Source organism: Poecilia reticulata, chromosome 23 (genome assembly GCF_904066995.2).
Source record: "Poecilia reticulata chromosome 23, P_reticulata-male-v2, whole genome shotgun sequence".
Lineage (NCBI taxonomy): Eukaryota > Metazoa > Chordata > Actinopteri > Cyprinodontiformes > Poeciliidae > Poecilia > Poecilia reticulata.
The window spans coordinates 16435993-16460447 of NC_088852.1; the positions used below are offsets into that span (position 1 = coordinate 16435993).

The 24455-nt window shown below is 40.0% G+C and overlaps 1 protein-coding gene and 1 long non-coding RNA gene across 2 annotated transcripts; one reads left to right on the plus strand and one right to left on the minus strand.

The window, feature by feature from the left end:
- Positions 1-1745: 1745 nt before the first annotated feature.
- LOC103459668 (uncharacterized) lies at positions 1746-16777 on the plus strand. Its single transcript, XR_532790.3, has 3 exons — positions 1746-6913; positions 15439-15560; positions 16362-16777. It is a non-coding gene; the product is annotated as an uncharacterized LOC103459668 (long non-coding RNA).
- On the minus strand, positions 14589-23383 carry LOC145550185 (uncharacterized). The gene is made up of 6 exons (XM_081604045.1): positions 22199-23383; positions 22049-22134; positions 20917-21042; positions 20766-20834; positions 16383-16478; positions 14589-15532 (listed from the first exon to the last, which is right to left on the minus strand). Exons 2-6 carry the CDS (start codon positions 22088-22090, stop codon positions 15455-15457), a joined length of 411 nt encoding a protein of 136 aa, XP_081460171.1. The 5' UTR covers positions 22091-22134; positions 22199-23383; the 3' UTR covers positions 14589-15454.
- Between the last annotated feature and the right edge of the window lie 1072 nt (positions 23384-24455).

The following is a 24455-nucleotide window of genomic DNA, read 5'->3' on the forward strand; positions in this document are numbered from 1 at the left end:
CATTTCTGTTGTTCAAAGCGCAAGGTAATCAATAAACCAAACATTTGGTCTATTAGAAAAAAAAAAACAGATGGGGTTTCTAAAAAAAAAAAGGTCTCAAATATTATCACCTTACAAAAAAAATGGCCTAAGTCATTTCTTGATAAAAGTGATTTTTTGGTCAAACCCTTCAGTTCATTGTGTCAACGGTGACTTTTTCAAAACAAGGCCAGGCTTCCATTCCATTTAGCTTATGGTTGTTAAAAGATTTTTCCAACATACAAATACTTGTAAAATCAGACTTCATGTCACCATTCACAATGACTCACACCAACATGGGGACGTCTCAGACACCAAGCCACAGCTTGTTTCATTGGGGTTCAAAGTGAAGCTGAAGACAAAGAAGAGACATCTTTACCACCAAGGTGTACCAGCTCAAAATGTCCTCACCGGTGTTAAAAAGGGAGGTAAGGACAAATGAAAGAATGGAAAAGTAGTTGGAGTGTGAATGAGACGGTGACTGGGGGCCGCAAGTAACTCCACAAACTGCCGAAATGCTGTAAAACCTTCGATTCTGTTTCTCGCGCCTTGGTAACTGTTCCTTATTTCCAACTGAAGACAACACGCGTCTGTTCACACAGGACTCAGTCACAGACTGTTATCTTTACATGTATTGAAATCTTACTTTAGGAAATTGTGATAAAAGGTATATTTGCTATATAAGTTTCTGTTGTTGATCCTTACCTAAGCTGGTGTACAAATTCCTAAATACAGATTTGTTAAATGGATTCAAGTGTTATTTTTCCTTTCCTTCTCTTATGTTAAATTTTTTATGGAGATGTTGAAAACGACAAACATTTATTGGGCAATTTAATGTTTATAAGGCTCTTAATAGCTCAAATTATCCGGTTAACTCAAAACCACAATTTGATCAATCTTTCCAACAATATGGCAGTTCTCTTTTTCTTTCCAGCCATCAAATAAAAATCTGAACATGATGTTGCCCCCCCTTAAAACAACAACATTTTAATCTCTCTCGGAGTCTTTGAGATTTCTGCTTCCTCGTCTGAAAATGAGAGTGAAACGATCATAAATTCACTCCGCGGTCTCCGTTTGCGATTCGGTTCCAGCTGCGAACGCAACATGTGGAACTCGGCAGCTACAACGTCGCATCACGAGACACTTGGTTTTACAGCGATACGGTTTTAACCGCCACCAGCTGCCGAGACGGAGCTGGCGGTTGGGCAAACCGACATCCTGAAAGTGGCATTCTGGGATTCGCATTCCTGACATTTACTGCTCTGTAGGAGGAACACCGCCATGCGCTAATGAAGGAGATGTCATATCCCAGGAACTGCTGGCATGTCCTTGTAAACTACATCTGGATGTACAGCAGTTTTCTTTTCTGTTCTGATATCCATCAGCCTTTTCTGTGACCCTTTAAAAGCAAAATTCTACTGGCATAATAAATAACCGTAGTGGAATTGGTGATTGTTGAACTGTAAAACTATTATGTCTAAAACACTAGGCTATTTAATTGTATTTAAAAGTATTTATGTGTGTGTGTGTGTACATATGTGTGTACGGGTGTGAATTTTGACACTCATGCACACCATTAAGGTGTGTTTTAATAAATTCCCTCTGAATATCATTGGTGACCACACTTCAGTCCGGCAGGTGGCGGTAAATGCACTTTAAGTTGATTGTCATCCGCCAAAAAGACACAAAAGAAGAAGACGATGGTGGAGATAATCTGGCGGTAATGTGCATAGATATTAATACGTATAAATGTCTATGGTAATGTGCTCCGGCTCATAGACATAATATATTCTTTTATATTATGTATATAGGTGTAAACCCAGCGCGAGCGTCTCAGCGTTCATGTTGCGTTTGAAGGCGGCTCGGAAAAACAGGTTACGACTTGTTAGCAACGGATTAAACTGTTTTAACAGCTTAAAAAGGTGACAGAGGACACAGATGTCGGAAGTGCGGTAGCTCCTATTTTATCAAATTGATATAGGAATAACAGACAGTTGGCCATTCCAAGGTAAAAACAATAAACAGCTTCCAGTCCGGGGCTCTCGCTACAGACACCGTGAAAGCTCAAACAAGGTATTTCAGCAAAGTTATCCCACTTTTTCCAACTGCATGCGCCCTAATCAGACGCACACAATGCGTGTTTTCTCCCAATCTATTAGAGAACGGTACCTGATGGGGAAACGCGAATCCACATGCCTTCAAGTACAACTTTTTCTTTAAACACATGCGCACTCAGTTTCAAAGAACCTAGCATTAATTAGGCGCAGCGAGAGCATTACACGTTTTCGAAGTGTACTACTGTGTAAACACAAATCGTAATTAGAACGTTTTTGTGTAAATGATCCAACAAAAACGGAACAAAAATTCAGTTTTTGTTGGATCGTTGTCGTGTAAACGCCCCCTTAGTCAGAGAGAGGAAGTCTTTTATTTTGAAGAATGCTTAAAAGGATCGGTTTTTGTCACTGTCTTGCTTCTATTGATTCTGGTTGCTAGGTAACGAACAGCCGTCGCCTCGCCGTTTTCTCCTCAATAAAAACCGAACAGTAAAACACATCCGAGCTCCGTGTTGATTGAAGAAGCTTTCAGTTTCTTTTGACTAACATTTCTGAACTGATTAATCACAAGGGTATAAATAATTTACAAGACAATTTTATTTAAATGGGACTGAAAGAATCAGATAAACTTCTTGGTTGAACACAAACAATTTAAAATATTCAAGTTTATCTCTGTTTTTGTCAAACATAAAAAAAAAAAATTTGGCCAGCTTTTCAGCTTTAAATTCGGGATTTAAAAAAAAAAATCTGAACGTTTCATTTTACATATTTATTAACCATATTTCCACATTTTCAATTTCTTATGCAAAAATAATCCTAATTGAACAATATTTGTCATTCCTCCTGTAAACCGGGCATAATGGGTGCATATTAAGGCATTCACCGGTTCGCCGGGGTTCTGTTCAGATCAGAACCCGGACGGTTCAGCTGCTTAGATCCTGTTTAAAATAATATTTTTAGATTATAAATCTTTCTCAATATTTGCAGGACTTGTATTGTGCGGCGTGTCTGATGCCTATGACGTACGAAAGGACGTCATGCGTATGTATTTGCTCTGTTTCTCTAACCACTTTGCACTCGGTTTTCGCAGAGCCTGCATCACTTTTTGTTGAACAGAAATCTGGACGTTTCTCCTCTAGATACATATAGAGATATTATGGCCAGTAAAATTTGTTTTCAAGATACGGTTACCGTCGGCACCCTGAGACGTTTGATCCACCCCCTGTTCGTCAACCTGACCTGGATGGAGTGGATGCGTCCGTCTACTGGAGACCCAACACGCAGCACCACCAGCGTTCTGGCCCAGATTTTGGGAGAGATCTTGGAGCTTTTTACGTCAAGCGTTCTGGATTGTCTCCCAAAGGACAAACGCTCCACTGAAGCCATCGAGGCGATTGTTGGGAACAAGGTGCCTGAAGCGTTTGCAAGAGACACAAAGGTCTATGGAGACTTCAGTTCCGAACACATCGAGAACTTAAATAAATGAATCATAGAATACGTGGTTGGTAGAGTCCGCTCCACCTCAGGCTCCAACGACCCTACGAGAAGTCTCTGCATGAATGCTATGGTTGAGGAAACCAAAATCATAATAAAAGACCTTTTCATCAGACTGCACGCTTCTGAAGAATCCAAGAGCGTTAAGAGGACTTCCTTCTTCTCAACGCTCAAAGATCTTCCAGGGAAGATCAGAGGATTCTTCACCAAATTCTCTCACAGACATTTGGCAAAGGTTGCTCCAATGCCAGAAAAACTGCAAACTTCTTCCACCAAAAAGATGCTGACCCTGGGCAGCGAGGTGGAAGAAAAGAGAAAGTCTGCAGGACATTCTGGCATCACACTGGAGCCATACTGTGAACCTGCAGTTGAAGGATGTTCCAAAGCGAGAGAGAAAACTCCCCCCATGGCAGCCTTCGTTCATCTAGGGTTCCTGTCAACTGAAGATCTGAAAGGAGAGGAATCAGAACAGGAGCCATGTTTTGATGAAAACTATCCGGAGGAGCCTTTTGTTCCTCCAGATGACCTTTATGATGTTGTCGATCCAGAATACTGTCTCTCCAAAGATTTGCAGATGCAGGATTTAAACCCGAGGCAAACTTTTGGGGCAGACTTTGTTCTTCCGGGACAAGTATTAGATTGGGACATGGATGAAGATGAATTCGAACCGGAGCTATGGCTGAAGACAGCCCTCCTGATGAGGGTTTTTTTTATCATAGAACATCCGGGGGCACAGGAGTTCAGGCTGTATCCAAAGCGCATTTACTTTTCAACTGCTTTGTCTCCTATTGTGGAAGTTTCAGAGCATTCCTCTGATTCATCTGGCATCTCAATGTCTGATGGACAGTCAGAAGTCAGCTTCCTCAGTGGAAAGAAAGGAAGACGAGAAAGATTCAATGTCTTTGTTGATACACTGCCTGATTGCCCAGGCCATTAAACCTTCAGGTTTTCATTTCATCTCAGAGAAAGTTTGGGCTGAATTTCAGGGGGAAGACACTGATGGTGACCCAGAAACAATCTCAGTTCACAGCCTCAGAGTCAGCCTCTTGCAAGAGTTTCTCCACATGTGGTTCCTCCACTCCACACACGTGGAGAGTTCCTCTTGCAAGAGACTGGCTCTTGGCTGACACTTATAGTCAGCCAAGAGGAGACCGCCCTGGATGGAGCCGAGTCATCTGAAGCATCCGTGGTCTTCAGTGAAGCATCATCAGGTTCTGGTGCAAATGCAAAATCTCCAGCAGAAATCCCGGAAGAGACAACTCCCACTGAGGCTGAATCAGAAGAACATGTTCCAGATTCCGGCAGCACCAAGAAACTGTGGACTGAAATTGAAGGTGGAGTCCTCAGCATGAGCCCAGAGTAGGTCACCAGCCAGGGCACAGCCATTTTCAAGGACCTGCTGAAGAAGTGGAATAAGACAGAGAATATTCTCATCTTCCTGGATTTACGCCAGCCAATATTTGAGGAATTTATCCTTTTATCAACTTTTGGAAAGCGTCTTCAGATTTCATGGATTTAATTTGATTTCAGCCTCTGGAAGTTCACCTTGGGACGGCCGCGTTGTTGTCTGTAGCCTCTGTATGGGTTTTCTCTGGGTACTCCAGTTTCCCTACAAAAAAATATGTCCAACGAACCTGCATTTGGGTGCAGTCCCATCATCTAGACATTTCTTTGGGTGTCTGTGTTCAACTTACATGAATACAGTATCCTTGTAAGGGCCTAATAACACCTTACAACATTTATAATGGATGGGGTCAAGATTTTGGGCCTTGCAGGCCAGTAACGAAGAGCCACAGCAAGGAGGCGATGAGGAGCTTCAGGGAGGAGCCGACGAGGAGCAACTGGGAGACGATGAGGAGCAACTGGGAGGCAACGAGGAGCTTCAGGGAGGAGGCGACGAGGAGCCGCTGGGAGGAGGCAATGAGCAGCTTCACGGAGGAGGCGACGAGGAGCAACTGGGAGGCAACGAGGAGCTTCAGGGAGGAGTAACGAGGAGGCACAGGGAGGAGGCGACGAGGAGTCATTTACTGGAGCAACCTGTTGGCCAGGTGCTAATCTGGCCGCCTGAAACCTCATGACCATGGGGACAGCAGCGGCTGTAGGGGAGCTGGCAGCGGAGGAGTCTGCAGAGGCTGAATGCTCACTCTATCCAGGGCGCCATACAACGTCCCCTCAATTACAATGTTTGAGAAATTTACAATAAAAAAGTTACCTACTTGGTGAATGACGAGTGTGTTGGTTTTCTCTCCGGGTGCTCCGGGTTTTTCCGAAAAACAGAGATATGTCCAGTAGAACCAGGGTCCATGTTGGGTTCATTGATGTTTTAACAGCTATGAGTGAGTGTGTGTTTTAGCTTTTCTGTCTGTGTTTTCATTTGATTGGTAGATTTTGTAAAATCTACAAAGAAATCCTTCTCTTTAATATTCTGAGCATGTTGACTAACTCAAAATTTTAGCCACAAAGCTAATGTTAGCATGAGAGCAATCACTAGCATTTAGAGCAAATAGCATGTTGATGCTAGCAGTAGGATGTGAGTTATCAGCAGCATGTTGGCTAACAAAAAATTACTCCATTGTGTGCTATAGTGTAAACTACAATTAGCTAAAATGCTAAACCTAGCTCAAATTCTGCCAGTAGCACGTGTGATGTCACCAGCATGTTGATTTACATTTACTTAATACAATCAGCATGATAAACATAACTAATAAATAAAAAATTATATAAAATGCTTATTTTGGTACAAGGCTAATGTTAGCATGAGGTTTATCAACTAGTCTGTAGAGCGACTAGTATACTGACCCTACCAGTAGGATGTGTGTTATCACCAGCATGCTGACAAACATAGTTTAATGTGAAAATTGCACTAATGTTAGCATAAGCGCTTTCAGTAGTATGTTGACTTATATTGAGTTACAACACTTACTATGGTAAACAGCGGGGGTAGCAGGGGTGGCAGTTGCCACCCCAAACGAGAGCCTTGCCACCCCTGTTGTCACCCCAGCTGGCAACAATGAATTCAATAAATAGTTATGGCAAATCGGACATTAAGCGCATTAAACTCTTTTATCCCCGACAACATTGAATGCAACACGATGTAACCTGACACCTACTGCTAAATAGCGGGAAGTGCGATAGAAGGACAGAGCAGTGAGGCAGCAGCATTGATAGATGTATATGTTACTGGACTGGACATTATGTGATTTATCGTAAGTCACACATGCGCCATTGCTGTCCATTGAGGCAGAAATATCGGTGGTCAGGAAAATACTACAATCACGCAAAGAATCAGAACAACGGATGCAATGTTCAACCATAGATCATGGTAATAAGGGCTTCAGATTTCACAGGTGAGGAAAACTTTTAATTTAAAGAAAACATTGAACAAGTGAGCAGTGGGTCAGTTATACTAGCCTAACTGTTGTTAGCCTGCTACTGACTTTGATAACCTTAACAGGTGCTGCGCAGTTCGGTGTGTTTTGGTTCCGTTGGTACTAAAACAGGTCAACCCGCCCACCACATCATCAGTAGAGCAGCTGTTTAAATCAGCCGCCGCTGTGCTCAGGCGAAAACTTATTAATAATCCAAATATAGACATTAAGCCTGACAGCATAATGTAACAGACTGGATGTTCTGTTTTAGTGTTTTTACTACTTTTTTGTGTGGGAAATGTTTGTTTTTTGGTGTTGATTCCCCTGATCGGTAATCTCTGCTCTATGTGCTCGTTGAGCTGTTGTCTGTCGGTTGCCATGGCAACGGTTCCGCGGAAAGCCGACACAGCGAGAAAAGGCAGAATAAAAGTTGTTGGAGCTATTTTTTCTTTATTTCTTTATCCATTTGAATTTTGTTACTTTATTCTTAAATTTCTATTTTTTGTATTATTTACAGAGTTTATTTGTAGGTTGATAATTGTTGATTTTATTTATTTTTTTGTTTTATTATTTTCTTATTTATTTTCTAAATTTAGACAGGAAGTAATGTGGATCAGTCCACATAGATAAATGCAGGGTCCTGGAGAAGGACCACCAGGGATTTGGGTTTGGGGCCGATGGTTTTTAAGAGTGGTAGCATGAGAACAAATGAACGTTTGATCTCTGTAATTGTTTGGTGAAAGAGGGAAATAAATCACCAAGAACAATCAATAAGTTTGGACATTGAACCTTGTTGTGCCTGTGTCGAGTCTACTACTTCAGTTTTTATAATGGCAATTTGCATGTACTCCAGATTGTGAAAATATAATATTTGTGTCATTCTCAAAACTTTTGGCCATGACTGTAGATCAGGGGTCACCAACTCCAGTCCTCTGGGGTTACCATCCTGCAACTTTTAGATGTGTCTGCTCAAACACACCTGGATCAAATAAACTGCTCGTTTCCAGCCTATTGCAGAGAGGAATGAATGCTGGTGAGGGAATTCAGACATTTTGGAGCAGAGGTGAATCTAAAAGTTGCTGGATGGTAGCCCTCGACAGAAAAAGGTTTTACAAATCCCAAACATGGTTTTAAACATTCCGCTATGAGTAGAATAATCCAGTCCAAGTTTGAAGGGTCTAGGTGTGATAGTTTTTTAACTAGGTAGTGAAAAATTAGGTGGAAATGCCCTTTAGTCATTTTCCAAATCGGAAGCTGTGGTCGGAAACCAACTTAAGCTTTGTGATTTACTTTGTGCTAAAAGGCCTCAAACACACAGTGGCTGATGGGGGTTTTCAATTTATTTATTGAATAAAAGTGTTATTTTAAAATATGGCTGATGCACATAAAGACCATTTAATCTTGCAACATCATGCTGTGTGAGACAAAATGAAAGACAAATCGTGTGTGTTGCCACAGGATGTTGCACTAGGTGTCAAGCTTCTCTGTGAGTTGTAATATGAATTTCTCTCTACGCAGATTGATGCTACAGTTATTAACTGTATGGATGATGGAACTCTATCTGAATACATTCCAACATATGGTGACTGAATAGCAGCAAGATGCTTTTGCTTAGACCAAAAAGGCTCAAATCCAAAAGATTCAACAAAAATTCCCTCCTTGAAAAACTAAAGAGGAAAATGGACCTCAAAAGTAGTGATGAAAAATTGCATCAAGCTGACACAAGTAAAACAAAACGGACAAGGACACATGCACAATCCAATAAATGGGCTCTAAAAAAGATGAGACGAATTGAGCTGGGGTGGATTCATGATGGAAAACAAGTCAGGACACGCAAGGGAGGTGGAACAAGGACACTTGATGTACCCAAAGACACAAAGAAATCAGATCTTCTTAATTATTCCAAAGAACTTTTTTTCCCCAATGGAAAATGTAGATTTGGAAGTTTTGAGACATTAAATCATGACATACTGGACTTCCAGGAAGAAGCTGTGCTGGACGACAATATCACAGTGGGAGAACTGTACTCTGTTGTTAGATTAGGAAGGTTGAGATTTTACTTTTCCACTAAAAGCAAGATCAAGTTGGAGGGAGAGGAATCTGAAGGATCTACAAATACAAATCTACAAATATCAGGCAGATGAAAATGATCAAGAAAGTGAACATCGTTTTATTCTGTCATCAGACTTGGAACTTGATCCAGATCCTTTGTCCGATGAATCAGAAGTCACCTTCGGCCCAGCCTCAAATGCAGAGCCTATTCCAGGTGAACTTGATGACACCATCATCTTATCAGTTTGATGGAGACGAGCAAGACTTCATATCTGTGGAAATTCCGTCCACAAGCGGAACTCGCTTAAATCCCGCATCAGATGATGAAGGAAGCACCAGCGCAGCTTCAAATGAAATGGTGTCTATCACTATAAAACTACACAGGAGCAATCTTCCTGAGGAGATGATAACACAGTTCAAGGATAAAATACTCCTTAGACAAACACTAAAATTTAGTTTCATAGATGAAAAGGGAGCTGATGCAGATGATTTCTCAAGAGATGCGTATGTCACGTTTTGGACTGAGTTTATGGACCGCATCGCAGAAGGGGAGGAGGTAAGAGTTCCATCATTGCCTAACAGATGGCAAAAACAAGAGTGGAAATCCATTGGCCGGATACTGCTTAAGGGATTTAAAGATCATGGATACTTTCCTTGTCGCCTTGCCCCTGCTTTTACAGTTGCTCTCATTTTTGGTGAGAGTGAAGTCTCTGAGGAAATGTTGTTTGAAAGCCTCCTCCTGTACATCACTCAGTCGGACAGAGATCTTGTGAGCAATGTCTTAAAATCAGGCTGTCTAGATGAGGACAGAGACCAACTTGTTGATCTTCTGGATAGCTTAAATGTAACAACACTTCCAACACAAGATAATTTAAAAGGACTGCTTCTAAACGCAGCACACAAGCACCTGATCCAAAAACCAAGCAACATCTAAAGGATCGGATTGATTTTTTCTTCTGTGGAGTCCCATTTTTTCGAGGATCCTCCTCAAAGTGCTCATACTAATTTTAACGTTATCCACTGTGCGTAGAAGCATAAGGATTTCTCCATGTCTTAAACCGAGCATGAAGTAAAACTTGACCAACTCCCGTAAATTAGCCATTGTGCTGGCCTTTGTTGCATTCACGACAGACAACCACCACCTTCAGAATGGATGAAATTATCATGTTTTAACAAGATACGTATCACGTTTTAACAAGATACGTATCACGTTTTAACAAAATACGTATCACGTTTTAACAAGATACATATCACGTTTTAACAAGATACGTATCACGTTTTAACAAGATACGTATCACGTTTTAACAAGATACGTATCACATTTTAACAAGATACGTATCACGTTTTAACAAGATACATATCACGTTTTAACAAGATACATATCACGTTTTAACAAGATACGTATCACGATTTAACAAAATACGTATCACGTTATAATGTGATAGCGCTCGAATTAATTTATTTTCTCTGCATGATGGCAATGCGCTTCCGTAGAATTTCTTCAAAAATAAAGGCCACTAGTGGCAAAAAAAGTGAAGTTCATGTTGTGTTAGGACAGGAGACCAGATGTTTCCATCCCTGAAATTATGATGCATAGAATCACATATTTAAAAAACATGCTTTATCTGTGGCATTGTTCATTAAAATGACACATTTCTAATGTATTAAAATTAAATACAATCGGTATACTTAATGATATTAGCAATTAAGTAATCAATTCAGCAAGTACTTTTACTTTTAATACTTAAGTATTTTTAAAAGCCAGTATTTTTTTTTTACTGTTACTTAAGTACAAATGTTAATGTGGTAGTTTTACTTTTACTTGAGTACATTTTTTTGAGTACTTTCTCCACCACTGTGGCATCCAACACCAAAACCACCTCCGAGCAAAACAAACCCCGATTCCAAACAAACATCCTGATCTGCAAACATTTTGTGAAAAAAATAATCTGCAGGCAGACGAGGCTAAAGGGTAAAGCTAACAGCTTTTCAGAACGAGCTGCCATGGTGGTGGAAGGACCTGCTGCTGCTGGTCGACTTACTGTATGAACAAAGCACAGTGTTCACATCGTCTCCGTTGGAATGTAGAGAAGCAGTTGTTACACACAATTCCAGACCCTTATAGAATATTTAAAGCATTTTACAGAATAAGTTTATTAAACTTTACATGGCTTTTAAATATCTGTTTGGGAACAGAACCTCCTCCTAACGAGCCTAATTAGAAAGATGAGTAACAGAAAGTGAAACGTCATCCGTCTGTATTGTCTCCTTGCCTTTGTGTTGGTGTTTTATTGTTTCCTGCCTCTGGCTAATTCCTGGCCTGCCCAGATTCGTTTCATCCAGATATCCTCTTTAACTCTGGAAAACTAACAGGTTCACTCAGACTGCTACCTGCAGAAATAAAACAATCAAACTGAACATGAAAAACAGAATCCTATATGAAAACCTACATCTACAATGACTGGTTTAGATTTTTTTTTTAAAATCATCCGTTAACTCTGTGACTGTCAGCGTAGCGTAGCTTTCAGCTCAGCATAGATCACACGTTAATATTCACATTAATATTCACGTCACAATGACTCAAGAAGAGCTTGTACATGTTCAGCAACACGTGTATCTAATTAGTCCTTTGCATTCTTTTCCCCCTTTTACACAGCAGGCACTCAGACGTGTGGAAACGAGAACACAGGTTAAACTCATTTTTAATTAATGTGTTCCATCCGGCATCCCTACTTAGTACAACAGAGAAACACAACATGAATGGAATCCATTAAGTGATTCATTTCAAAGAATGAGTGGCAAAAACAAAGTGTACCGTAACCATGTGATACGGTACACATGGTTACGGTACACATGGTTAGGAAAACCTAAACTCCAACCTACATCCTTTAGCTCCAGATCAAACCGTGTCCTAAGACTAAATATTAAGTTATGAGAATGAATATATTTAGCTTAATAACTGAACATTTAGCTTCATAGTAGCTAAATGCTTAATGAAAAAGCTTAATATCTAGTTTACCATCTAAATATTTAGTTCTATCCTAAATATTTAGCTCTGAGACAGCTGAAAAGTTTAGCTTAACAAAAGCTTATAAGCTAAATATTTAGTGAAAACATATTTTGCTAACCAGACAGTAAATTTGAAACTAAATATTTAGCTAGCAAGCTAATTGATTGACAAAATATCTAGCATAGAAACAACATATTTAGCTCTCACTTAAATTTTTAGCTCTGAGATAGCTAAATATTTAGATTAACTAAAAATGTAACTGACTAGCTAAATATTTAATAAAAAAACTCAATATCTAGTTTACAGTCTATTTAGTTCTTACCTAAATATTTAACTGTGAGCTTAATAAATATTTGGCAAGTTCCAAGCTACGACACTTTAAATTTTACATAATCTATTTAATTACCGTATTTATCTTGATAACTGGGCATTTAATTTGAAGCTAAATATTTAGCTAGCTAGGTAATTGTTTGGTTGACAAAATATCTAGCATACAAACAGCACATTTAGCTTTAACATAGATTATTATTTAGCTCTGAGCTAGCTAAATATTAAGCTCAGGTAAAAAAAATTGTTTGAAATTAAATGTTAAGCAAACAAGCTAAAGATTTAATTCTAACCTAAATATCTCTTGGCTAGATATTTGTAGCCTTCGTGTGTAACTTGACAAACGGCTCCCCACGGTCTGCTTATACGTAGGTTTACTCTGCAGCTGACAAATCACTTAAAAACAGGATTTTTAATCTCTAAAAATGTGTATAAGTCTTCAAGTCACTTTATATTTTTGCATGATCTATTGTTCCAATATTCCTGTAACTTCTCTCGGCGCATTTGACCTTCCTGTACACCGCTTAACATTTTCCGTCTCACTGATACAACTTCGTTCATATGTCAGTCTGATTCATGACCAGGTCACACCTTAAACGCACACAGCTACACATAAAACATCCAGACAGAATGTTTCAATCATGCAGGTGAAAAGTGCTCTGTATGTGTATTTGCGCATATTCCACGAATAAAAGGAAGTGCATAAAAAGTAGGAAGTTTAACACCCACACAGTATAGGGAGCCCAGCTGGGACACGCCCTGTTGTCCATCCATCTGTGCAAATACATTAACTTTGAAGTATGAAACCAGGGTGCGTGGGTTACTCAAAGTCTTTCTAGCACTCTTGCAAAGATGACTTTCTTTCTAAACTTAGGTTGGCTCATCTTTGAACAGTAGAAACTGAAATAAAACAAAGACAGAAAACCCTGAAATATATTTTTATTATTATCGTTATATTTAGATTTCTTGGTTGTTCAGACTGAGGTTGAGCTTTCTACTGATAAATATTTTGGTTGGTTTGCTGTGAGAGGAAGCATGAATGTGTTGGGAATTACTCCCATGTTTTACAGTTGATCACGGTGAAGAACACGTCAGGCTGCGTTACGCCATAAAATGCCCTGAAAACCTTGTTAGAGTTGATGGCATCTCCTTAAACTACAAGGAATTTGTTTGTGGTGATCAATGCAAAAAAAAACAACCTAGCATTGTTGTACAAGAATAAAGTCAAAATAAAGCAATGCAATTAGGTGGATAAAGACAAATTGATACAAGAATAAAGTAACATTATGACTTTATCATTATTTTCTTAGTGTGGCCCTATTAATGCCAGTAGATTATTTTCAAAAGCTACTTTCAACCTGATAAAGCAGCCTGATCAGAACTCCTCTTCTAAATCACTGAATCTGACTGTAGCAACCATAAAACCAGCTGTAAACCAGTTATAGTGACAGTTTGTACATCTGTTTTTATTCACTCAGTCTTTAATACACATGATTTGTGAAAGGACTGGTTAACAAACTGAAGTGTGTGAAAATGATCCAGATCGTGTTTAAAAACATAATTCTGTCTTACGTTTGAGGCTGGCCCTAAAGTTTCAGGTTTCATGGACGGACAGACGGACCCTAGCATCCCGTCAACACACACGATGAAACACACACACACACACACACACACCAATGAGACAAACTGTGTATACACACCCACAGAACAGGATAGATTTATAATGTGTGTGTGACATTAATCGCACTCAGATCAAAGAAAACAATGGGACTTTATGGTTTACAGACTCAGTCCGCCTCATGGCAGAATGTTAATAGTTGTTTTTTTTATTTTCTGACTGTCAGATTTTTTCTCTTCTTTGATTTTGACATTAAATTGAGGTTAAGAAACATGAACCACTGACACTTTAATCACGCTGTGGGACAAGCCAAGGGTTTGGACACACGATTCATTTAAACATTCCACTTTTCTAAATTCAAATCCTGAGTTCTTTACTCTTGATTTGAAATAAAAAAAAACGATACACAAAATATAGATAAATACATAGGGTAGATATTTCAGCCATTATATTTTTTTTATGTGAGAACTGGAACTAACACACAGACAAGGAGGAAGGACCCAAGTAACGAAGGGAGGTAGGACACAAGGAAGGAAAGAAAGACTCAGTTTTATCAGGGACAGAGGAAACAGAAGTAAGGATGGAAGGAAGGAAAGGACAGACAGACACGGAAGACAAGATGGACACAAAAAAGCAATAGACGCGTCTTCTGTCTATTTCTGAGACTTTTATTCTGAAGTAAGAGAAGTGGCTGTTGAACAGCTGTTGTACAGACTGGATCAATCCAGTTTTAAAGGATGACATTTTTCAGCTTTACATAATGTTATAATATTATTCCCTCATCAAAAACATATCTGGAGTGTTGCTTTGATTATTTCATGCATGTTTAAGAAATCCTTTTAATCTCCATGGCAACCATTCAGCTGTGCTAAGCACCTGGTTGGACCTAGCTCCACCTTCGAGTACGAAGCACCTCTTCTGATCTGCAGTTTCCAAGCTTCTGCCCTCCCAGAGACTCCTCCACTTGGCTCCTTCAGACTAGCCAGCAGCGATTAGCAAAGTCATCTGCTGCTCCTTATAGGAGCTGCTTCTCAGAGCAACGCTGGTAAAAAAAAATGTTGCTAAAGGGTTAATACAGGAGCCATAATGTGATGACTTCCTGAAGGTGGAATTTCTGAAAGAGCAGGAGCTTCTTAAAGAGACAGAGGCCCAATTTCCAGAAGTTTTATGAAGTCCCATTTCTTTTAAGTTGTGTTTGACATACACAGTATTTCTGTAACAACTGAAGGTAACATAGTTTATTGTGCTATAAAATGGAATTATGTGCCTGAAAAACACACAAACATATAAAGCGTTTTGTTTGCTGTATTTTGGAAGCACAAAAATCTTGTAAACTGGATCTACTGCTGCATCTTCATTTTTCAGTATAACGTGAATAAAATAGCTTCCTGTCTCATGAATGAAACGCTGTACGGAAACTTGTAGATTCTAACCTTATGCTTACACCATACAGTTATAGTTGTGGCTCTTAAAGAAACTCTTCACGCCTTCGCCCAGGTGTCCTGTGATGCGTCTACATCCTGGTTACAAGCTGGTGGACGGCGGCGCCCTCCATCACCTCTTCCTCCGCCAACACCTTCCTCTGGAGCTCCTGAAGGACGAAACAGGAGAGCTGAGAAGTTAAGGGATTTTATTTTAAAGACTGTTGAGCTCTAAGCGGAATAGAAAGTTAATCAGAGAAAACGGATCACAAACTTCAGTGTTTCTTATGGACATTTTATGTAACAAACCAACACAGAGTAGAAAACAATTCCAAAATGGATGGACAAGAAATACTTCAATTCTCTTTGCTAAAATAGATCAAACTTATTCCAATATCATTCTAATAGACCAGGTCTTGTTTGGACCTGGTTGTGCAATGGAGTCTCAGGACCAGGAGAGAACATCCACCCAAAAGAATTCTAGAAAAAATGAGGGAAAAAAAATTAAGAGAAAAATCTTTTTGCGATTACTGTCAGAAATATCCAAAATACTTTCTCAAAAATGTAAACGATTCATCTAGTTTTCAGATTTTTTTTTTCTAGCAAAGTTTTGACTTTTCAGACTCAGAAATGTCCTTGTTTTTCTCTAACATTTCTGAGACAAATCTCAGAATTTCTGATTTTTATTTAAAAAAATTTATAGAAAATTCTTTGAATAAAAGGGGAAAAAAGAAAAGGAGGAAAACAACAGGGATAAGATGCAGATTAAAATGTGAAGAAACAGTCGAAAAAAACAAAACAATCTCTTCCTTCTATTATGTCGGCTAACGGTTCATTGATCTGTGTTTTGTTTCAAGCACCATCAAAGAAACAGTTCAAATGTTCAATATGCTTGCTTCTTGTCCAGAACTAAACTTCATCATTTACTTCTTGTTCAGCCAGCCTGTCATCTTCTCTATCTAACTAAATAAATCATATTTTTCCGTTTGTTTGATTTAGTTTTTTCCGTTCGTCTCTCACCCTGAAGCTGTGGAGTCTCGTCCGTCTGTCCTGCAGAGTCTTCTCCTGGCTGGACGTCACTTCTGCTATCTGCGTCCTCCACTGCTGCTCTCTCTCCTGTAACACCAGAGTTTCACACATGCACCAGTTCAAACAGTCAACAGTGTTGATGACTAAATATACTGTTAAAAAGACAGAAGGAAAAAATACGGACCCAGTTACGCCTCAATGCCCTGAGGATTACGAAATGAATGTGAAAAATCAAAAAGATTCCATATTTGACCTTGATCATCGATGACCTTTTACAGTTGCACTTGGTGTGATTCTTTGTAAACATGTGACCACTTGTCAGAATGCTGGTTTCCTTAAACGTTTTAAACCACTTTGAATAATAAACTCAAACTTAATGAACTGTTTGATATCTACGATCAGCTGGAATGTTTGTGTGATTGAATCAAAATGACTTTTCTCCGTACAATATGTGTTTTAAGTTGGCACTATAGTGTATATATAATGAAATGAATATAAAAGACTTTAGATTCATTGGTTTCCTGGCACTTTCTTGGCTTTTAAACTGGTCCGATTGCAGTTTTCCGTAAAAAGTCTGACCTGCCGATTCCGATTTTGGCAGATTCCAATTTTCTGTTCTGGAATGTCGTTAAATATAGCAAAAAATTGTTGAGTTGGCAACAGTGGAGTGACTGTGGTAAATATGCAGAAATGACCAAAAGAGGACAGAGGTTAATCACACCTTTGCCAAGCTAGATCAGATCGGCTAGATTTGCATCGGCCGACCACCAATCTCCCAAAATTAAGGAAATCTGGGCCGATTTATTGGTGCATATGGTATTTCATGCACTTTGAAAAAGGTTGAGGTTTTATTTATACCTCCTTGGTTGCATTGTCCTGTTAAATCACCTGGTAGTACCCAGCATGCGCCCACCCATCCCAGTCAGTTTTCTTTTATAGGACAGTTTGGTTGCTGACGTAACCACAGCAACCAAACTCAATCCTTCATCACTTCAAAACTCTTGAGTGATGCTTGTAGAAGATGCCAGTCTCCTCGGTCCAACAGTCAGCAAACACATTCCGCTTCGCCCCAGGCTTCCAAACGGACGTGTGGCTGCTGGCGGTTTACCCCTGACCTCACATTGGTCTCTGGTGGATCTGGTTCCCTTCTGTTTGTGTGCTTTTCAGGAAAATTTGTAAAAGTCAGAGAGGACTGGAAATATGTTCTCCTTCTGTATAGAAGGACTTGACATGGATACATGTGAAATGGCCGGTTGCGATTGCTCCAAATGACCCAGGCCTGCCATCTATTAACATTTCTGTCATACTGCGTACTTGTGTGTATGTGCGCGGGTGTTTCAACAGCTGTAGAGGGTGGAGGAAGTTGATGTGAGCAAGGGAGACATTTAGCTCAATGTCTGTCACTTTAAGGCGGAAGGCGAGCTGACACACATGTGGAGGAGGTGAAATCAGGCAAACCTCCACATCCTCAAGCACTTACTTGAGAGCTACTTTTGCCAGTAGAACTTATTCTCCGTGTGTGTAATAATGCTAACTTGTCTAATCTGTTCACGTATGTGACGTTGATTTAGCTTCGGAACTGACAAGAGAAAAGTTACAACAGCTGCGGATTAATAAATAAATTCAAAGTATCATCTGCATAACACATGAAACCTTTTTGTTGGGTTCCAACCGGGGCATTTACTTGAAGGCGTCGCTCGGTCCACCCAGACGTTTTGCACAGCTGAATGGTTGCCACGGGAGATTAAAGGATTTCTCAAACAAACCTAACTTTTAGGATTTAGATAATGCAATCAAAAGATGTACACCAATATCTACATATGAACCTTATTGAAAAGAAAAACTCACAGTGGCCAACGTCAAACTGTAACTCGGACAGAACGCTGCCCAAAGCTGCACCGGTTCTCTCTTCCTCCGAGAGATGGGTTATGATATTCAAAAGTTGACTCGTGTTCCTGGAGTCATATCAGCCACTTCACTGCAGTTACTGAAATGAAGTTTGCAAGGTCCAGCCTTTGCTCATGCAACGACATAAATCCTAGGCCAATCAAGGAACTCAAGTCTGCTGTCAGTCAAACCGCCTGGCATGGCAGGATCTGATATCGGCCGAGACAAACTGCGGTAACGACACTGCAAAGGCAATTGTTTTTTTGAAATCTCAACCAACCAGCCAACCTACCTACCTACTTTCCTTTGTGGCAAAATAAGATGTTCTAGGAATATGCTATATTTACTTGTTTTTTCTGTCCCCAGAGGGCTGGTGGAATTTTGTTCTCTCATTTCTGAAACAGACTATTCCTCTAACTAACTTTAAAAGTGCATTTCTAGCTACATTAAGTCTGCAAACCCTGAACTTCCAATAATTTGCGGCTGCACAAATCTGGTTTTGATTTGTTGCAATCAGAAAGAGTGTGCATGACTAAAGGTTTAGGTGGGGGTGTAACAGAAAGTCCACTGACCTTTTTGTGAGGGTAAATGTCTTTTTATTTAATCTGAGACTCTAGCAGAAACATTGATGGCCACAGCAGGCCAGGTCCCTCGCCGGTTAACACACTCCTGTCAGAAACGAGGCCTTCACAGCTGTTTTGTGTGTGTACATTCCACATCTGTGAGGGTGACCATCTGTTTTGGTAATTGTGTATGTTACTTTGTTTGAGTCCACACGCTGAACACGCAGATTTCTTTTTTTTCCCCTAACGTGCCAAATACGTTCCTGCCGCTGCTTCGTGTGTGTTCGTCTATACAGGCGTGAACTACTGATAAGACCTGAATGTGGGCCAGACTTATCTTTCCATGGGAGTGAATTTGATTTAACCCGCAGCTATGACGTGAACCTGGATGGGAAATGAACACTCTTTGATGCGAGTTCTCTCCACTGCAGGATTGTTCAGCCTGCTCCTTCTTGCCGACTGGTTAAATCAGCCAGGTATCGCCTGGGCTGGTCTCAGACCCTCAGAAACACCTGATAACAAATCACTTTGAAAAAGCCTGACAACCTCATTGCAGCTTGCTAGTTGACATTTTAAAACAGTGCTAGCTTGATGCAGATTTCTGCTAGTTTGAGCAGCTTAAATGTAAGACTTTTGCCCAGAGCACCACTCTGTTAGGGGTGGTGGTCCTTTCTCCTTCTTCCTTACATCTTCAATCAATAGAAAGTGAGCGCCCAATGTTGTGACAGTGTAAATACCTAGAAGTCATCATTAGTGCTTTAGTGCTGTTTATCCAATGTTTACCTAATGTGTCTAGTGAGTTTGGTTTGTTGACGACGTGTGAACGTGCCAACTCTGATGAGGATCAACAATAAAAACTATGGTTCACCTAAAAACCTAAGTCTTGTTTCAGTTGACGTGAACTCTGGTGTGAATGCCAAGTGACTTCCTCCAGAAGCAGGAAGTGGACCACAGCACAAGACATTCTGAGTAAATACAACCAACGCTCAAGTTTTAGCGCTAGCAGGAGAAATGGCTTATAGTCTTTAGCCAACGACAAAAGACAACCACTGAAATCTTACATTATTTCATTTTCATTCACATTCCGTGAGAAAGGAAGTTGTGCTCAATGTCTTTTTCAGAAGTTGTTGTGTTGTTTCCTTCATTAGTTCTTGGTGCAGCGCCCCCACTGGCGAGGAGGGTACAGGTTTTTCAAATAGTTTGGTTTGTTTAACCCAGTGCAGTGTGAAAGGGAACTGTACCCTTTCACACTGCAAATATTGGAGTTTTGGTCCCTAATCGAACTGAGTCTACCAGACTATCCAGTGAGAAAACACCACAAACAAGTATGAGATCTGGACTATTTTTCAATCTGTCGTCCAAAATAGTAAATGGTGCCGGGTGAGGCAGGAACTGTATCAATCCTCACTAACCTCATGTTAGTAAACCCATTTCCTGTTGTGAATTTGGGTTAGGCAGAGTTATGGAACTGATCCAGTTCACTCAAGTCACTTGCCAAAAATAAAAATTGCTGCCACTGTTGGTCCTGGCGACGACAATGAGCTCCTTACCTACCAGTTATTAACAGGAAGCTTCTGATGAAACTGTTGAGGGCTTCGATCCAAACTCCTGAGTGCTCTGCCTCCCCCCGAAAACCCGGCTAACTGTGCCGACAGCCAGAATGACCTGTCATTACACCCATCAGCTTCAGTTACTACTGCTTGGCTGCTGCATGCAACCTGTATGTGAGTCTTGGCAAAGCATGTGGTCTCTCATCATGCTGGTGATGACAAACAAGCTGTCAAGGTTGAGCCCATTTCACTTAATAAATGAAGCCGCCACATTGAGCCAAAGTTTAGAAATTAATGCTGTTTGCTTTTACAGATGTACAGACTTGTTTTGTGTGTGTGTGTGTGTGCGTGTGCGTGCGTGTGTGTTTGACAACCTTCTTGCTGTCTTCTATTGCTCTGAGTCGTTCTTTTTCCTGCTGCTCCCATTCCAAGCGCCGGCGGGCCTGACGCACGCAGACATGGACGATCAGAAATGTCGACATGGTGACATTTGATGTCCTGTTTGGTGGCTGTCGTTTCTCTTACCCTCTCCTCCTTTGTGTCTTTCCAGTTTTCCTCCAAGGCTCCCCGGTCGTCTGGGGAACCTCTGGTCGAGCTTCCTGACGCTCCCAGAAATGCGTAGTCCTCCTCTTTACACAAAGCCCTCATCGACTAGAATCAGGTGACAACTTGCTTCAGAATCAACCAACCAAATGTCTCAAAATGTAAGTTCAATGATGCCGATGCCGGGTCTGGCATTAGCCAAAATAAATAGAGTAAAATGTTTTCTACAAGTTGGACCCCCGACCTTGTTCAAATGAAAGGAATTTGGTGTGAAACATTTTGTGCTGCGTTTGTGCAGCAGATTTTGTTTTGTTTGTGCTTCTATCATTTTAAAAAACATTAGTATGTGTCCAGAGGTCATCAAAGGTCAACCAGTCAGTCCACATTTAGAAAAAATCAAACAAAATGCGGAGCCAGTCAACTGTGCTATTTGTGCTGCAACAAAATTTGTTTGTGCCGTTATAATTTTTAAGATTCAAAAAAATAAAATAAAAAAAAAAATGTTCACATAGGTCACGAGAGATCAAAATGACAGTGGCACAAAACAAACAAAAATGTTTGCTGCACAAACGGAGCCCAAATGTTAGACATCAATTTGGTTTGAAGGAGGTGGGGGAGCCAACTTCACTCTGGTTCGTACATGTTGGATTCGTGTTCTGTATTTCCTGACTGAATTTATATAACTACTTAATTCAACTGTGACTTTACATGAGCAGCAGGTCAGAATGTTTCAAAAGCAGAGAAGCCACTGTGACATGCTGCACAGCCACTTGCTATAGGAAGTTAATAACGCAGAAGTAAGCCAGTCTTCACATCATAACTAGTTTTTTTTTAAATAATGGATTTTTATTTAATAGTATTAGTGGTGGAGCATGATTAGAATTTTTAACTGAGTGAATTGCAGCATCAGTAGTTAATTGCAATTTTTCTCATCTTATTTTAAAGATACGAACAAAATAAGCAACATCTTCCATTAAAAAATAATAGGAGAGCAATCTCTGCTATTATTGTGCATCCTTCAGAGGGAGGCCACGGCAAGTAGCAAACACACTGCTGCACAGGCAGTACAGGATTAAAGCATAATTCATATGAATAAAAGTAGAACTTTACACACCTTAGACATGGGGATACGTTGGAATCGTTTCACGTGAGACATCGTTGCATGAGATGGTCATACAGCTCCCTGTTGTGATTCTTAATCTATTTTAAATTGTGGAATTAATTCAAGCAAATCCTGAGCCCAAGGAAAAGATCATCCTCTCACCTGTTTGACCAGATAAAGTGACAACCTCAAGGCTTCCTCTCTGATGTTGGGCTGTTGTGGATGTTCGGCCCATCTGATCGACCTTATGGAGGTTTTTGACCAATGACCACACACTGCTTCCTCTCCAGTCACTTCCACAGCACAGTGGCAAAAGTGACACTTGTTCACTAATAAAAACTCAAGCGGCTAAAAGAGAGCATGGGATCATTATGCTGGCATGTAGCAATATGCTAGCGATGCCTGAGGGCTAATAGGAAGAAGGTTTTGTGCTTCTCAGTTCTGTTTGCAACCTATGCTGATTTGATCTTTTTAGAATTTTTTTTAATCAACTTTTTATAAAAATGGAAACAAATAATAAAAATTGCAGTGAATTGAGGAAAATAATGCTACATTGATCAGATTCATGTGTCTTTGTAAATGAAATCACAGGTATATTTTCCCTCATCACATCTTAATGGAGGTAACAGGATTTACAGCAGGTTGCTAACGGGGACCATCCGGCCAATCAGATTCAAAGTGATAGTACAAGAATGGTGACAGCTTGAGAATTGTTTATGTGTAGTATTTCTATTTAATAATGACAAAATGGTTTTGTGGCTGTCTTGAGAACTTTTTGAATTGCCCTCGGTAAAAATGACAACATTCTGGTTACTAAGGAAATGTCCTCCCTACTTGGAGGAGACGCTGAGTCTACTTACCTGAAGCTCTTACTGGGCGTCAGGTCGAATGAAAAGGTTCTGCTACATTCAGTACACTCACAAAATAGTTCTTCAAGAAAATAATCTGGAGTGGATAAAATCATAAAGGGCGAAAAAAGCTGCACATCTGAAGATGAGCAACTATAATAAAAGTTACATTTTTGTAGATGGTCTATATTCAGATAACAGTGCAGTTGGGTCAATCGGAGGAGTCTGCCCAGCTAACACAGGATAGCATGAGTAGAGGATTAAATGAATGGAGTTAGCATATGTCATAAAACTCAAAACATGCTGGATATTACTCCATTATTGCTTTTAGCTAAGGAGTGCTAAAGAGGCTTAATCATGTTCGGGCCCTGTCCATTTGGTAGGTCACAACCAGCCGTGGTGGCTGAATCTGATCCGGTTAAAGTTAAAGAGAGAGCAGGGTCATAACTTTAATACTTTGTTGGCATGACCGCATGGACAGTTCTCTGACCTCAATTTCTCCTTGGCCTGTGTGTGTGTGTGTGTGTGTGTAGGTGTGTGTGTGTGTGTGCGTGCGTGCGTGCGTGTGTGTGTGTAGGGGTGTGTATGTGTGTGATTTGTTAGCTAAGTGCAGGAGTCGTAGACATTGTTTTCAACCCAGCTGAGAGTTGTTATCATGCGCAAGTCTGGGCTGATTGTTCCACGATCCTCAAGGTGACGTTACATTTTTAGATTAGGATTTGGACTTAATTTGTTGCTTAGTTTTGGTAAAACTAACAATGTTCAAATATTCAAAGCTGTAATGTACTCCTCAAACTGACTTTTGATTAACTTAAGACATGTCTAGCATGTTAGGTAGTTCTACCGATGAACATGCCTCACTGTAAAAACCTTAAAGTAGCAAACTAAAAGCAAATGTAGTCAAATACCTAAAGCATGATATAATTAATGTAAGCAATACAACCAGCAAAAAACCAGACTAGGAAACATTTTCATTGTGTGTTGTAATGAAGAGAGCTTCATTACTGGGTCTACTTTTACTTAAATCACTGTATAGCACTTTAAATGCACTTTTTGCACTTTATGAACAAGCACTTTATTTAGCACTGCACTTTAAGCAGAGATTTGCACATAAATAGCAATTTGCACACGAGAAGTTTTAATGGTATTTATTGAGTATTGTTAGTAATTAGCATGTAGCCTTTTGTTCTGGGCTCTGCACAGCTGCTCGTCATTGGAAAGTGAGCTGGTTGCCTGTGGAGGGAGGATAATTGTTACTCAGAGCAATGAGCTACTGGTGGGTAAAACTGAACAAATGTGTGTGCATAATCTGTAAAGTGTGGAGTGCTGATATTGAGTGACTCACCTGTCTTTTCTGTGTCCTCTCCAGGGTGTTTGGGCAAATACTACCCCGGGGGTCCAGACACCATTTATAGGTTCTGGGAGAGGCCATTGAAAAGTGTGGGGAGATAATCGTTTTTGTGGTGTTTCAATTAGTAGGATAAAATATGAAATATTTATAAAAAGTAAATTTAAATGTTTATATTTATTAAAGTGTGTTTTATTTAAATAGGTGGAGATTTGTTAAGGGA

Coding starts and splice junctions, on each gene's coding strand:
- LOC145550185 (XM_081604045.1), bottom strand. CDS start 22,090: ATGTCTCACGTGAAACGATTCCAACGTATCCCCATGTCTAAG. Junction 20,835..20,916: donor AAGACACAAAGGAGGAGAGG/GTAAGAGAAACG, acceptor TGCGTGCGTCAG/GCCCGCCGGCGCTTGGAATG. Junction 15,533..16,382: donor CGAGACTCCACAGCTTCAGG/GTGAGAGACGAA, acceptor TTCGTCCTTCAG/GAGCTCCAGAGGAAGGTGTT.